The sequence below is a fragment of the Ursus arctos genome, unplaced genomic scaffold (genome assembly GCF_023065955.2).
Source record: "Ursus arctos isolate Adak ecotype North America unplaced genomic scaffold, UrsArc2.0 scaffold_2, whole genome shotgun sequence".
In the NCBI taxonomy this organism is placed as follows: domain Eukaryota; kingdom Metazoa; phylum Chordata; class Mammalia; order Carnivora; family Ursidae; genus Ursus; species Ursus arctos.
Window position 1 is genome coordinate 76021963 of NW_026622874.1, and position 17099 is coordinate 76039061.

Consider the following 17099-nt stretch of genomic DNA (forward strand, 5'->3'; position numbering starts at 1 on the left):
ATTGCTAGACATGGTTACTGGACCTAACAACTGAGTCAATGGATGGTGGATAATGGGAGCCATGTTTCTTATTGTTGGAGTGAGAGCTTACAAATAAGCAAGAGGAGGAGCCTAGAATGATCCGTGTGATGATGGATTAGGGTTAGAGATAGCAGGATGAACTCAGTTTTAACTTAAGGTAGATACAGATGGTTGCATATATAAATATTTGTAGACATCTGTACACATGAGTTAGTACACACACGTTGACTTTCTTACTCTGTAAGTAGAGAGAGGCCAGAAGCAATGAGCACACCCAGCACCCAGATCTTGGTTGCTAACACCATTCTACAATAAAAAGAACCAAGGCTCCTTGGAGAGATAGTGGATTCTAGCGCTGAATAGGGAATGTACAAGATGAACCTGGAGCATCTTGTATTGCTAGAGAGCAAGGAAACTCTAACAAAGGGGCCATTGGAGCCAACTGGAAAGTTTTCAATGGCCAAACCTGAAACAATTTGAGCAAAAATCAAAATAAAATAGTATTGGTTTATAATCCAAAGTAATAAAATATGTGTCTATGTGTCCACACTGATATAAATAAATGGTTGAATAATTAAGTGGGGGGGGGAAGAGAAAAGTCTCCTATGAAGAAGAATTCTAAATAATTTACATAGAAACTCTATACTCAAAGACGTGGAACATAACTCCTCGCTCTTAAGAGTATGGGTTGTGCAGAGTGGGTTAAAGAGTATGGCATAGAAAGAGATAAAAAAAAATAGAGTAACTTTACAGTGGAGAAGCTTGACAGACACTGCCTCCGACAGGTGATGAAGGGTAACATAGAAGTGATGAGGCGTCACAGTATGAGAGTGTCCCTTCACGGTTCTCCTCCCCTAAACTCATAACCTCAGTCTAGTCATGAGAAAAACATCAGACAGATTCCACTCAGGGGCCATTCTACATAATACCTGGCCGGCAGTCCTCAAAACTGTCAAAATCATCAAAAACAACAAAAGTCTAAGAAACTAACAACCAGGAGAAACCTAAAGAAACGTGATGACTACATTTAATGTGGATGAGATTCTGGAAGAGGAAAAGGACATTAGGTCAAAGCTGAGGAAACCTGAATAAAGTGTGGACTTGTTAATAGCAATTTATCAAAGTGGTTCATTATTTGTAACAAATATACCGTACAACACAAGATGTTAGTAATAGGGGAGACTGGGTCTGGGGTATATATGGGAACTCTCGGCACCATCTTTTTTTTTTAATATTTATTTATTTATTTATTTATTTTAGTCGTGAGTGGGGGAGAGTGAGTGAATGTGGCGGGGAGGGGCAGAGAGAGAGAGAGAATCTCAGACTTCGCGCTGAGCATGGAGCCCAATGTGGGGCTCGATCTCATCATCCTGAGGTCACGGCCTGAGCTGAAACCAAGAGTCCAATGCTTAACGGTCTGTGCCACCCAGGCGTCCCTCTTGGTGCCATCTTTGCAGTATTTTTATAAATCTAAAATTGTTCTACAATGAAGACCTTATTTTAAAAGATATATTGTCTGTAGATCTCTATCTCATAGAGTTGATATAGGAATTAAAGGAGATACAGTGCCTGAGATATTCCATGCCACGTGCCGGGCACATAATGTACACTCCACAAAACAACACTGTTTGACCATCTTGTGCCTTTCTGAGCTGTTCTTCCTGTGATGTGCCTTGAAAGACTGGCTATTATTGCTTTTCTTCCAAGACGAGCCAAATTGGTCCAGTTTCTGATAGTTGTTATTTGTCTCTTCTACACTGAGAAGCCCACAGCATCCTCCCAGTGTTTGCCACTGAGCATTTTTACCTTGGCTAACCCCATCTGAATTGCATTTATCTTATTTCTGTGTAGTGACTAAGGTATACCACATACAATGGTACTTACACACTGGTTACCTGGGGGTAAGTCAGCCAGATGCTTCCAATTAGAGTAGCTCTATCTCACCTTTCTTTTAAAATCAGTGTTAAATACGTAAGGACCCTCTTCTGTCTTAGGAAGGAGAGCACAGGGACATCATCAACTTCTTGTTTGTTAACCGAGGCTCTTGATGGAAAACAGCATCCTAGAACAGCAAGTCCTTGTTAGTTATTTCTAAGAGTCAGAATGAGTTGCAAAATTATAATGAGGCGGGGGAAGTTTTTCTTGTGGTATTGGGTAGAAAGTACCTTTCTACAGAGGTGAGGTGGATATCTCTGGGGCGGAAATGTGTCTACAAGAGGAACTATCCTGCTGAGAGCAAGACATTGTTGGTCCGACTGGATTCCTTCCATGGCCATGACTATGTAAATTAAATGATACAGATAGATAAATAGTTAATATATACATATGTGTGTATACATATATACATAAAAATACATATGCATATACACATATACCTACATATTATCTATCCCTCTCATTTTCCTTCTCGCCTCTATTGGCTAGGACAGATCTTACCCACTCTTTGCTCTTCCCTCACCCTATTGTTCTATTTTGCTTGGATGCCAAGCTGGGCTGACTTCCCATCTACACTTTGGTTTCTCCTCCTTAGCTGGATATATTTGTACAAAACTCACAGAGAATCTGGGTTGCCAGGTCTGCTCCATCTTCTTGTTCAGTAAAATGAAAATAACATTTAAAAACCCAGTCACAAATGTCTGTTTAATAATTCTTGATTGCTGCCCTGAGACTGGATTTCAATATTTGTGAATATTCGATGCCTGGAAGCGAGCACAAAATGGCTGTCTAAAACGGTTGGAAATTTGCTTCCTGTGGCTCTGTATGTGATAGCAGGAATGTGACTTTGGGGCAGCCCCATCTCTTCTTTTGTGAGGGATTCCTTTGGTGGGCCGTCTTGGTCAAGCCCACTTACATTAAGTAACTACTCACTGCCCTTGAGGTAGCTCAGGACTTAGGAGAAACCATTCAGAAGCAAGTACTTTATAATAGCATATTAAATATTCTGTTGAATAATATAAAAGTCCCAAGTGATGAGGAACATCTCTACAGATTTTTTATGTTCTTTAATTAAGTGTTTAGCTTTTCCCCTTGCAGGCTTGGTAACAAAATTTGAGCCTAGTGGGCGGGATCTAGGATTGAGGGAGCAAGGAGTTGGGAGAGAGAGTGGGCTTGGGAGAGGTCAGATCTTTAACTAGACAGGCTCATGTTTGAGATCTACTTCCAGGAGTGAAAAAACAAGACTTGCCATGAAGACGTTAGTAAATTAGCTTGTGAATGTGTTCTACTGAGGCCATTTGCTGTTTGAAATTTCTACTAAATCTCTGTTGAATACCCAGGAGCAGTGCCTTCTCCATCTTGACATGATCCCCAGGGCTTTCTTTATAGCCATATGGGCAGTCTCCCCTCTGGTCAGCTTCACTTCTCAGAATCCACACAACTACTCTAGTCCAAAACTCTACATTACAAGGAACAGTAACCCCAAAGCATACTAGCTTATTAGCAAGGGGCTTCCCTATCTTCTCTGCTTTCCTCCTGTTGTCCTTATTCCTTCACAGTCAAGAAACTCTCCACACGGTAGGTTCAGACTCACTTGAGTCCATGACCTCCCGGCTCCTTGACTCCAAAGGTTCCAGATAGGAAAACTCAGGGAAGCATTCTAATTGGTCCAGCCTAGATCACATGCCTGCTTCTGGCCCAATCACTGGGAGAAGAAGAAGGCATTGTGATTTGTCCGATTTGGATCACATGCTCACGTCTGTGGCCAGAGGTGTGAGTTACTGGCCTGATTTCCAACCGCCAGCTCTTACATGTCTGAATAAGAGTTTCTGTGGCCGCCAGGGCACACTCCGCCTCCCAGAACGTGGTGGGTTGCAAGTGCTAAGGCATTACTGTCTTCCAGAAGCAGGCCTCACCCGATGTCTGACGGGAATTGGTGTAGAAATAGTAAGGGGCTCCCTTGCCCACGGGGAGACAAAATTCTGAGACAGGCATTCAACAGCATTTACCAGATTTCCAAAATGGGATTGGACTCCAGTTCACTACAGTTGTGTCTGCTTTCTCTTCCCTGGCTTCCTCCCCTACCCCTTTTCTACAGCATCCCCTGAAACCCTCCCAGATTTGCTCCTACTTGAGTTCTTATCTCAGTGGCTTCTTCTGGGAAAACCCAGACTAAGTCACGATGATGGGCAGCTCATCACATGACTCAGACGCACATGACACAGCGTGCCCGAGGAAGTGGTGGTTCTGGAACACACAACTCGTACCTGTCCGGTAAAAGAGACATTGGGAAAAAAAGGAAAACCCACGGAACCGACACACAAGGAGAACTTACAGTTAACTGCTCCCCCTGCACCAGCATTTGGGCACAAAACATGTCTGGCCTGACATGCCCAGAGAGAGCAGACAGACCTCCCCAGCAGTTGCTCTGGAGAGGAAAATGGCAGAGGACCTCGGGGTCCACGCTTCAGCAAAAGCTGTACCTTATGCAGCCCCTCTTCCATGATTTCCTTAAGCTTGGGCCTTCCCGGCACCCCGCTGAATCTCAGCCACAAAGCTATTGCGGCGGAAGGATACACCCACTTCCTCACGGGCTGGCCAGGGGTTGGGTTACAGGGCATGTGTTTGGTGACCTTCCCATTATGCAGTTGGTCTGTGCGCATGCACAGTGATAAAAGTGCTCTTACCTTTGTGTCTCAGCTGTGGTCTCCCTGCCCCTTTCCGTTTGTGTTTATTGGTTTCTAAATCCAAACATATTCCAGATCTGTCATGGGTTGGATTGTCTAGAAGCAACACTTGAGAGAGGGGTTCAGGTGAATGAGACTCCGAGGGAGTGCTACAGACACACAGACACAGATACATGAACACGCCCCTCTCAGGTTGTGAGGGAAAGAAAATAGGAAAGATGAAGGAGCCGCTCAAGCATGGGGTCTCCATCTCAAAGTCTGGACCAGGGGTAGTCAAATTATGGCCCTTGGACCATATCTAGCAGCCACCTCTTTTTATAAATAAAGTTTTATTGGTACACAGCTGCATCCATTCGTTGACATCTTGTCTGTGCTTTCTTGCTTCCCAAAGGGAGTTGAGTATTTGTAACAGGTCTGCGTGGCCCATGAAGACTGAACTATTTACAGTCTGGCCCTTAACGAAAGAAGGTGGCTTGTTCCAATCCCTGGGAGCTCGGGCATCCGCTGCTTCATAAAGCCAGCCTACCTGGAGGCAGAGCGCTGCTCCGCGTGCCTTAGCGTCAGCCAGGCTCTGGTTGCCAACCACCCCGGTGTTGAGGGTGAGGAGCCTGAAGCACACTAAACCCGGAGCAGTGGTTCCCGAGAATAACTTCCTGGCGCGAGGGGCAGCGGGGAGCGGTGCAGAGCCGACAGTGCAGCCAGGAGATGGGCACGCATGCCAGGCAAGGGGGGCTCTCAGGGCAGCACCGGCACGCACCGCCGTGTCTGTCTGGATCCGTCATGTGCTCTAGGAAGCTGGGCACCACCTGTATGTCCTGCCTGACACTGAGCCCTAATCACGTCATCTGGACTCCACCTCGTCTCACTCTTCCCCTCACTCCGCCCATCCCACTGCTCTCGGGCTGATGGGGAAACCCTTCACAAGGCCTCCTGGGCCCCGCCGGCCTGTCCAAGCCCACCTCCTCCCACTTCGCTCACACTCTGCTCTGCAGACACGCGTGCCTCAAGGTCAGGGGTGTCCTGCACTCCCCGCTACACCGCATCCCCTCCAGTTTCAGGACTTCTGGCCATGCGCTTCCCTCTGCCCCGAACACCCTCCCCAGCACCCTCCACTTCCACCCACACATAACCCCATCTAGGTTTCCGGATCTCAGCTCAGAGAATATTCCCTCCCAGCAGACTTCTTGAACCTCTCTCCCCATGAATCCCTTTCCCTCCAAGTAGGCAGGACTTGGTTCGTGTGTCTTGACATATTTTTTATCCTGTCTTTGCAAATCGTACCATGCAAGCAATATTCATAGATTTTCTTTTCTTTAACAAAGGTGCTATATTATTTGCATTACTTTCACATTTGCTTTTTTCCCCTTAACAATATAAACCAAAAGAAACTATGCAGATTGACATGTAGAGAGTTAAATCATTTTTTCAAAAAAATATTTGTTTACTTACTTATTTGAGAGAGAGGAGGAGGAGCAGAGAGAGAGAGAAAGAGAGAGAGAGAGAGAAGCAGACTCCCTCCTGAGTATGGAGCCCGATGCGGGGCTGACCCCATGACCCTGAGACCACGACCTGAGCCGAAATCAAGAGTCAGCAGCTCAACCGACTGAGCCACCCAGATACCCATAGAGTTAATTCATTTTTAAACACATTTTCCCCAACAGCTGCATGCTATCCCATCATATGTATGTACATATTGTGTATGTAATATGGATGTACGATAGTTTATTTAAGAATTCCCATCTTTATAGGAGCTGAGGTTGTTTCTGTGTGTGTGCATTTTTGCCACTTTACAGACAGTGGTGCAAAGAACATCTCTGAACAAATACCCGTGTATTCTGACACTATTTCTGTAGGCTCAATCCCCGAGAGTGGTATTATTTGGTCAAAGTATACGTTCGCTTTACATTTCCAGACACACTGCCATATTTCTGCAAATATGGCAAATTGGGTACCTGCGTGAGGTTATGAGACTGGCCAGTTTCCCACATCTTTACCAGTGTGGTGTCCCTTCCATCCTTGTAATGTTTGCCCGTCTCTTGACAAAGAAATGGCTTCTCATTGTTGTTCTGACTTGCATTTCCTTGACTATGGTTGAAGTTAATCATATATATGCATATATATTTGTCCTTTACCCATCTAGCCTCAGCTGCTTTCCAGTGAGGATCCTGGACCCGGTAGCTCTGATGGGTCTGCTGCTGTCCCTCTCGTGTGCCCAGAGGGTGGGGAGTGTGGGACCCAGCGATGGTGGGCATGGGTAGAAGGTCCTGCTCCATCTGTGACCATGTCCCTTCTCCTCACTTGCAGACACGACCCAGATGAACAACGCGGTGCCCACCTCTCCTTTGCTCCAGCAGATGGGCCATCCACATTCGTACCCCAGCCTGGGCCAGATCTCCAACCCCTATGAGCAGCAGCCGCCGGGCAAAGAGCTCAACAAGTACGCCTCCTTGAAGGCAGTGGGTGAGTCCTACTCTCTTTCTCCTCTGCTTTTCCGTACTGTTTTCTCGTTCCCTCTGACTGGTTTTTCTAGTCCTCTCGCTTTTTCTTCCTACTTCTCCTTTTCTTTCTCTTCTACTTCTCTCTCAAAATCTGTGTCTCTCTGTCTTTGTTTCTTTCTCCATCTCTTTCTCTCTCTTTGTCTCTCTTCTCTCTCTCTCTCACATATTCTTGGTCTCTCTACCTGGGGCTCAGGTTGCTGTGAAGCAGAGCCCCTGGGCTGCTTCCTCTCGGACTGGCTCGAGTCCTACGTTGCCACGTGGGACAGGGTGGGTGAGTGAGGGACACGTGTGGGGGCTGTTTCCTGGGGAGGAGGGCCTGGAGGCCCATTTGGGTCCGACTGACAGCCCAGCCCCTTCGTTGTCCACCGTCGGCCCTCATGAATCCTCCGGGAATCCAGGACACCCAGTCTCCGAATGCCTTGCCCTGTAGTGGGTAACACCCATCGTCCCCGCGGTCACCACATCTCTGAGAAGTCGGTAAGTGAACGCACCCATCTCAGGCAGCTTCTGCTCTTTGGCACGGGGTGCATCACCTAGAGCTCGTGCTAACTGCGCTCTTAACCAAAGTGCCAGACATTGCATTGGACCTTTTATACACCCTGCCTCATTTTCTCACAGGGATCCGGAGAGGAAGGCACAATTATTATCACAGTTTCAGATTAGGAGACTCAGAGTCAAGGGGTCTAATTTCATTTGCCCCAAATCAAGCAGCCTGTGGGTTTTTATCACTCTGGAGCTTACCTTCCTGCCACTAGCCTCCCCGAGTCCTGCTCCTCCATCAGTCCCTTCCCCCAGCTCACACATGAGGGAGTGTGACAGCGACCCTGACGGTGGCCCAGGCTCCTGAACATATCGCTCATGCAAGAGTTCTATGGGGCAGAAGCAGCAGCCATAGCGAAGTCAAACTTCAGGTAGATGCAAGACTCCCAGACCACATGCTTGTTTTTATTATCAGCTGCTTGTCTTCGTTTCTTCCCTCATCAGAGATGGGATGGGAGACCCTTGCTGATCGAGTCCAGTGTCAAATATCCTAATTCCGTTACACACTGACACCAGCAACCAAAGCCCAGACACTATCACGTGTCTAGGATGCATGTGGTGACCATGGCCTCCCAACATCAGGGGCACAAGACAGGCATCTTGGTGCTTGGCAGAGGGCCAGGCCTATACTGGGAGTTCAGAAAGCACTGGAACCACAAAGGTCTTTAGGAATTCATATTTTTCCCCCATCTCCTAGGGCTTCTAGATGGAGTCACTCAAAGACAGGCGAAGCAGATTTCTAATACCAAGGGCACAGGTTGTGCAGACTGACACAGGCTTTTCTAAATCCCAAGCCCCACAAGGACGTATATACCAGTTCTCACGTTTCATGTTGAATTTCTACGCCCAACTCAGCCCTCATGTGCACCCCATGAGCACAGATTCCCTCTGTTCCATACTGCGTGTTTGCACAGCATACACATGTTAAGCGTGTTCAAATAGACTCAAATATTAGTAGGAAGAGCTGAGGGCTGTTGCCTAGGAGAGAAGGAGTCAGGGCGTCCATACCGATGTAGCTGCGAAGCCGTCATACACCGTTCGGTGCCCCCTCCCCTTCTGAGCTTTGCATTTAGGTGATAAATGGCATCTGCTGGTTCTATTTGATTCTTCTTTTGGCATTAAAAAAAAAAAAAATCAGCCCAGACTTCTTTTTCCTTTTGAACTGGTTACGTTCCCCACACAATTCATTTCTTCAGCTTAGGCCCAGTGTCTTGTCCGCCCTCAAAACTCAGTAGCTATTTGGGTAAATAATGGATGGATATTCCCACAATGCTCCTTAATTTTCTCCAGGATTTATACAGGGATCCTGTGCATAGCAAATGTCTGCAGAGCATTGAGAATTAGATTTGCAGTATGAAAATGTATCTACCCTCCTTAAGTAACCCTTTCTTCCACAAAGGGAGAACTTCTGAAATGTTTGCTGAATGAATGAATGAGCTTGTCTTTGGCGTGAATCAAAGAATAGCTTAGTCGTAAGGAAGCACCCCTAATCTTCTAGAAAACTCTGAAGGATCTTATTTAGAGAACCCTCCTCAATCCTGGTTATGGCTGGTGTGCCCCTCCTCTTCTCTGTCCTTCTTCTCTGACTATTATGGGTGTTCACAAACTTTATCTGAGTCACTGATGGTCTTGTGACTCCTTTGAATGGAGGTCCAGCGGGACTGCCTGACCCAATGGCTTACCCAGGTGTCCAGCATCTGCCTGCACAAATGAAATGCAAATCCCATAATAAATGTTCTTTGAAGGGTTCTTTATTAAGGCATAATTCACACCATGATGTGTGTGTGGATGATGAAATGCATTTCATTAGTGAAATCATTACCACTGGGGAGAGAAGTTGTTTAAAAAATTGTTTGCTGTTGAAAGCTTTGCAGCCTCTGATAACCAGACTCATTTTCCAAAAATTTCCAGTAAATAAGGAGAGCCTTGGCTAGCCTTTAGGGTTAACTGCCAAGTTCAAAAATACCCCTGGAAAATAAATTTCTCTTGGCGGCTTTAATATCCAGAACATCGGGTAGTTTGAGCCAGTCACCGAGACTCTCTGACCTCAGCTTCTTCAAGTGAAAAATGAGGAACGAAGTGAGGAAATTTTAAAATAGAAAATGAAACAATACAACTCATTCTCGTTATTAGAATACCTGTGGGCCATTGAATATGTCCCATCCATTCAGTGTCTGCCCGGAGGGAAAAGGATGGTGACTGTTGATGCATTTTATTTTACTTTATTTTACTATTTTATTTTATTTTATTTTATTTTATTTTATTTTATTTTATTTTATTAGTTGCTTATTGAAATCATACTCAATGACGTTTAAAGAGAGCTCTTTTCTCTCTACAATTCAGGGATACAGCATGTGACTGCAGAATGGTCTCTGTTCCCAAGGGGTTCACTGCCCAATTGTCAGTAAAAGATTAGCACACACTAGGGAAATGTCAGAGGCTAAACCTCATCAGACTCTGTACAAGGAGGTACGTTCAATTCATTCATTCATTCAACCAGTCAGTCATTCTTTAGACATTTAATCTGGTGTCCCTTGGCTGTAGGGCCCAGTGAGGCATGAACCACATCTGTCCCATTCATCATTGCATCCCCAGAACCTAGTACCATGTGGCGGGACTTAATGAGTGCTCCCAATACATAAAATCAGTGAATAATAGTGTGTGATGGGCACGACACCAAGTCAGGAGCAGGAGATGACCAGCGGGATGGGAGAATGTACATTGGCCTCCAAGTACAGGACCTGGCTCAGACATTTACCAAGTAATTTCAGAGATTACTTAACATCCTCAGGTCTCAGTTTCTCCCTCTGTAAAGTGAAGATAATAAAAATAGACAGCTAATCGTTTGTTGAGAATATTTAATGATATGGTGCATAGAACGTGCTTAGCCTGACACAGTCATCCCTCAGTAAATACTACCACATATGAAAGTCTCCAGACCAGAGTTGTTTGTTGGCCATATTTTTCCTTGAATCTCCAGGGTAGACTGATACCTTGATTAACATGCAATTGCTCAGCTCTCATTTTGAGGGAGGGAGAGTTTATCCCACCTTGATGGGAAAGACATAAAAGGAAGCTAACTCACACTGAGGATCTGATAAAACAAACAAACAGCAAATGACTTTTCTGGGCTGTCCTAAGGACCCGCAGTCAGTCAGACCTCTTCATTGCCCCGTCCGTAGCCTGAACGTTGAAGATCCATGCCCTGACATATGGCTAGTACGATCTGTCACAAAAAGCTTCAGTTTCATCCAACTGGCTCTCCTTCCTAAGTCAGAAATGAGGATTTAAACATTTTAGACATATCGTCCACTAAGATTGAAGACAAGAAGTGTGTCTGGTGATAGATTGAGTCGAAATGTAACCTGAAAGCTTAATTAAACCTGTGAGTTCCCTGGCTGGAGCCACCTGCGTGATGGGTAGTGACGATGTGAGAACCCATTTTACGGTTCCTCAAAGGTCAATGCTGACAAGACAGAGGTGTTTGGGAAAATATCCTCAAGGCTTACATGATGGCTCAGAGAGGGGTGGCTCCTGCCTCCAGAGATGGAAAAAGCCCTTGCAAACAGAAAATCGCCCACACGTGGCATTTATTCCTATTGGCCCGCTGTCCAGTTTTGTTTTTTTTTCCTCTAGGCATCTAAAAGTTTAACTCCTGCCCACGTGCCCCTTAGATGCGTCTGTGCAACCCTGGCTACTCAACGAGTAAAAGAGATGATGCATACCAGCATTATAGATCACATGCTGTGGTACCTTCATTTTTACCTTAAAATTTTAATAAGAAAATATTTTTTTCTGTTGCTATTTGACAGACAAGGGACGATTTTGCCAGAACCATGTTACATTTTCCAATAGCCCTGTTTAAAACCCACAGCAACAACACATTTCAACATGGCAGGGACTCCCTCTTCCATCTTGCTGTAGGAAACACTCGTGAAAACCCTAACTGATGCGTGAGCACCTCAGCCATGGATTGACTTCTACTAGGTTGTTTTTTTTTTTTTTTAAGTTATGGCAGGAAGAGGGTTAACATCATTGAACTGTCAAAACACTGAGCTTTTGAGGGTGGTCTTGGTCCCATTCTTGCAGATGGCGAAATTAAGGCTCAGTGTAGTCAAGCGGTTTTCCCAGGGTCGCATTTCTGGTAAATGGCAGAGCCAAGAGTCAGTCATATTCAGGATTACCTGATTCAGAATCCTGTGTTCTTTCCATGAAATGATTCTATCTTTCAGAGAGCAATTTCTGGCATCAGAAGGTTATAACCAGGCCGCGGGGGGGGGGGGGGGGGGGGGGAGGGGTTTAGGAGTACCATTCCCCACTTTTTTGGAGGGAGGACTTACTAAAATATTGTTTTTCTTTGTTTGAAGTTGAAAGTCTTCCCATGGTGCTGAGCATAATTGGTTTACTATAGATAAGGTGTAACTTACATGTAGTGAAATAATGCACATCATAATTTTACAATAGTGTGATTGTTGAAATACACGTATCTAGGATAACTGACATCCCAGGAAGGATAAGAAATACTTCATCACCCAGAAAGTTCCCTCACGTCGCTTTCCTCTCAATGCCTTAGACCCATCCCCTTTTACTAAGTGTTTAATTTTTCACCCAACAAAGTTTTATCTAATGTCCACTAGTGGCACCAAGCATGTAGTGGGACCTTAAGTATGTATGTGGAAGCCTGTGTGCCATCGGATCAAGTGTCCTTATTTTCAGTGGATTTATGGAAGAAAACTTGTTAGTGCCTTGCCAGAGCTAAGCCCCATCTTAGGCAGCGGGGACAGGGGTGGCCATGACATGAGCATGGTTCCTGCCTTCAAGTGATGAACTTGATTTGGGGGTAAGATGGCCTCTTTGGTGTCACTGACTCGGGGATTCGATCAGGCTTGTATCCACCCGCACAGGAAGATTTTGAGCCACGTCACTATTTCCAGATGTCAATGACCCTGGCTCAGAGGGAGAAGAAACATCCAGTCATCCCGGGCGGGTCTCACTTAATTTTAACTTTGTCACTCTCCTGTCCCATCATTTCCCCTCTGTTGTGAGTGATGAGGGTGTTGAGTTCATATCCGCAGGGGGAATGTGGCAATTTGAGCGTCCTTTGGCATGCCTGGTAGTCCAACCGGAAATGTTTAAATGAGGCCGGATCTGTGCTCTGTAATCATTCAGATCACACAGAATGTTCCCTGTGACTCCTCTCAGCTGGCAACCTGATCTATCTCTGGAAATTGTGCAGGAATGCTTAGGACTTGGTCTTTCCAGGTAGATTCCCAAGAAAGGAAAGGGGAGCTAGTGGTGCGCGCTGATTGGCTAGGCCTCCAGCCAATGGGCAGAGGCCGCTGCATGGACACGTGGGTGGGTTTGCCCCGCTCTGAGTAAAACCCAATCTTACGGAGAAGGCCTATCAAAGACAGGGATAGGTAGGGTGCAGACATCGCCCTTCTTACCATCCTCGACTTTATGAAAGGAACCGCCAGGGAGATCGGCTAATAATGTGTGATCCCCCAGGGCTCATTCAGTACACCTGAAATGAAATTCAACTTGGAGAATCTGATTTATAAACAAAATTCCCAGCGTTATGGGATTCTGAAATAACAAGCTTGACCCCTTTAGCATTTAGGGGAATTTCCCTCCCTTAGGAAAAGTGACTCTATGGAGAAACTTGAATTCATTCATTCATTCAACACTATTTTTCAAACAGACGGTGTGCGAGGACACCCCTACCCCTTGGGGACCTGCCACCAGCATATAAAGTTGCAGTTCGCAGAGCCTGCCCCAACCTTGGATTTGGAGCTAACGGTGCTCCCTCCACCAGCCCTTTTCAGGAGAGGGATTGCACTAAAACAGGATCAAAATGTATCTGTTGTCAACAGAGTGTTGTCATTGGCTAAAGTGACCTCATGCAACTCAGATTTTCCTTTCTTTCTTAGAGGGTTGAAATTCAGAGCCAGATTCATTGCCTAAGAAATCTTTCTCTTCCTAATGTAACTGAAAACATGTAGGCTTTTTTCAGGGGACTTCTTCTGACCCTCTGCTGGGCGTTATCCTGATACCGCCGCATGCTTTGCAGAAGGAGGTGTGCGCACGCAGCATCACATTTGCACATTTGGTCTCTCTCCCGTCGCCTGGGGTCCCTGGGGCCTGCCCGCCTCGCGGAGGCTGCAGCTGGGGCCGCCGGCAACGGCACCTGGGGGTGAGGGCGCAGCGGACGTGGGAAGCCGGCCAGCAAATCAGCATCTCTCGATTATTGTTTTTTTAGGAAGTTCTGATGGTGACTGGGCAGTGGCGACACTTAAGTCACCAAAAGGTACCGTACAGCTTTTTCTGGCTCTTTTGTCCAGCTGTTGTCAGATTTGACACTGATCAGTGAAGGCACAGTCCTGGTGTCTGTGTGTGACCCAGTGCCACACGTGTGTCCCCGTTGGGTAGCCCTGCAAGTCCGTCCAAGTTCCGGCATGTAGGTGTTTGTGTGTGTGTGTGTGTGTGTGTGTGTGTGTGTGTGTGTGTGTGTGTGGCATATCTGTGCTCCGGGCCGTTGTTGAAGAAAGTGCTACCCCTCACTTCTCAATATTCACTGCCTGAAGGGAAATGTCACTATCAGACACCATCCCAGGTAAGACATCCAGGAAATGTTGGTTTGTCTCAGAAAGCGGCGCAAACAGTACAGCAAAACCCAAGATAAATGAATGCAGGGGAGAAAACACAACTTCTGAGGGAGAGAGAAGCAGAGCTGGGTTGTTGGTTCAGGTCTCAGGAACCATAAGCCTTGTCACTGTTTTCGGCTTTCCCCAGGCGACATGGTGAGTGTCAGGTTCTAAGGGGTCTGGCCAGGTAGAGTCTGTGAATTAACCCGCTGGTTGACCAGTGCAGGAGGAAGCTAGAATCTCTTCACTCCCTACCATGTGCCAGACGAGTGCTGGCCCTTTCTATCATGTTGTCACTAAATTCTCCGATGACCCAGCTGTGCAGGCCATGTCCTTTCCCTTTTAGAGACGAGGACTCGGGTGTCTAAGTAAGGGAGTCTTGCTAATGTCCACAGCTGCTGAGTGCTGGGGCTGCAATTTGGACCCATGTCGGTTTGACTCAAGGCCTAGGTTATTTCCCACTGGGGGTGTTGTGATGGGAGCAGCTTTTTCCAGAACAGATGGGAAACTCGGTTCTCTTCCGCCTTCACCTCGTCTGCTCTGTTGGATTTGGTGGTGGGGAGGATGCCGCTTAGCCAAGGCCATGGTGGCAGAACTCTTTCGTGACCTTGAACTGGGAAAATTTGAAGGTCTCACAGGGCTCTAGGCAGGATACTGGCAGGACCATTTCTACATTCTCAAAAGTTGGTTTCCAAGTGGAGACAGGATTGGAGGTGGGCAGGCAGCCTGGAGCTGGGGCCGCCCACTGGGAGGCTCCTGTGGTCACTCCGGTGGGCAGTGACTGAGCTGTGGTGGCTGGAAGATGGAGAGAAGACAATGAAGTGGAAGGACAAGTAAGAAAGAGATGGTAGAAGGTAGGAAGTGAGTGCCTGGGAGTGGGGAGGAGGGGACAGTGTGCCCTCGATGGTTCTCACATCTCGGCCACTTGGGCAGCATCAGCCTTCCCAGAGGCTGTTAAAACCTGGATTCCTGGGTCCCATCCCAGAACCGCTGATTCCCCAGGCACTGGGTGGGGACCTGAGCAGTTGCATTGCTAACAGGTTCCATGGCGATGCTGCTGGTCTGGGGACCACACTCCGAAGACCACTGCGCTAGAGAAATCTTGCTGGGAAGCTGACACCCTCTGATTAGGTCTCTAGGGATCTTTCTGGGGGCTGAGGGTTCTGAAGAGGGGAGTCTGGCCAGGTCTCAGAGGCTCAGAAACAATCCGAGCTCTGAGGGGAGCACGGGAGGGAAGGGGGCCTCATTGTACTCCCGCATCCAGAGAGAGAGCTGTAGACCCACGTGCCTGCGGAGGATCCCTTGACTACCCCGTTGTCGCCTTGTGAGAGGCAGATTTTTGGGTCTTGCATTAGATAATAACTGTTCACATGTCAACATCCATTTTTAGAAATGCAAACAATTTGGAACATGACAGACCTACTAATTTGAGGCATAAACTTTTTTTTTTCTCTCCCCTGTGAAAAACAAAGCCATTATGATTCCCATGACAGCATTCGGAGCCAGTCAGCACCCCTGTCCTTGTATCAGCTTGTTGTCAGATGCATTTAGAAAATATTTCGGGACGGGTCAAAAGCAAGGGCTTGGCAGCAGTTTTTCTATCCAAACTGGGCTAATTTCACCTGTCCTATTAAATGCATCTTTATTTATCCGGCCTTGTCTGGGGAGGAGAAAAGGGGTCCCAAGGATGGCCAGGCCCAAGTTCCTCCGGGGTCACGGATCTTTCTCTAGTGTTCTCTACTCAACCTCCAGAGCTGGAGTCTACATGAGGCATGATAACAAGCTTGGGGTGATTGGACGGCCTCTGCCACCTTCTCGAAAGGGAGACACATGCCGACTGTTCCAATCACCTGGGTTCTAATGACGGTCTCCTTGTTGGCTACTCTTGTGACCCTCAGCACGTCAGCCGACCCTCTGAGCCCCTGTTTTCTGATCCACAAAATGGGGGCAATAGTGTCACCTACCTCCTGGGTTGCTGTGAAGATGAGGTAACGTGTACAACACGTGTAACAGTGCCTGGCGTTCAGAAAGCGATAACCACATGAAGGCTATTACTGGTATCATTAGGACTATTATCAGGGGAGCAAATGAAAGGCTCTGGAAAATCTCGTGCTAACAAAGAGTGTCAGACTGTAACACGTCATTTCCCAAACACTTTTGATGTCTGATCTCTTCTGTCTTCAGGAAAACCAGTTAACAGCTTAACATCCAGGGGCGCGAGTGTTGCTAGGAACCTGCTCTGGGAACATAGGGCAGGAGCGGAGAGTAGGCGGAGGGGCGGGTGCCCCCTGGGCAGGTTGGTGAAGGAAGGGGTAGCTGCCAAGGAGAAATGGCGGCGAGGTCTCTGCAGACGAAGGTTTCCTGTTTCCATCCACATTGACTCCAACTCCCTTGGGAGGTGAACTCTGTCTTTCGGGGTGGGAAATGGCAAACATCACACCCCGGTTGGCACGATTCGTTTTTCTCTAACCTGAGGTTTCCCATGCATGCCGCCCCCTAGTGGTCACTGCTGTTGCTCTGCGCATGCCCAGCCCTGGGAGCTCCCCCGATAATTGTTGGAAACCCGCCCGGGGAAGCACCACTACCTTGAGCCCAGTGGACTCCCCTAATTAGTCTGAAGCCTTGTCTTTTGAAATCTGGTCATTTTGCAAAATGAATCTTTGAACCTGACCTGTTGCTCAGTCCAGTGCTATGCTGGAGCACTGAACTTGGGGGAACCCGCCAGCATAGGACTGTGATATAATCACTCCGGCTCTGATCAGAAGCAGACCGTG

At 47.0% G+C, this 17099-nt stretch overlaps 1 protein-coding gene across 1 annotated transcript in view; it reads left to right on the forward strand.

Moving 5' to 3' along the window:
- The window catches only part of SHISA9 (shisa family member 9), a 266534-nt gene that overhangs the window by 234962 nt on the left and 14473 nt on the right, over positions 1 to 17099 (forward strand). Inside the window, exons 3-4 of the mRNA XM_026520300.2 lie at positions 6948 to 7103; positions 13941 to 13988. Of these exons, the coding sequence (XP_026376085.1) occupies positions 6948 to 7103; positions 13941 to 13988 (204 nt within the window). The remainder of the gene's footprint in view (positions 1 to 6947; positions 7104 to 13940; positions 13989 to 17099) is intronic.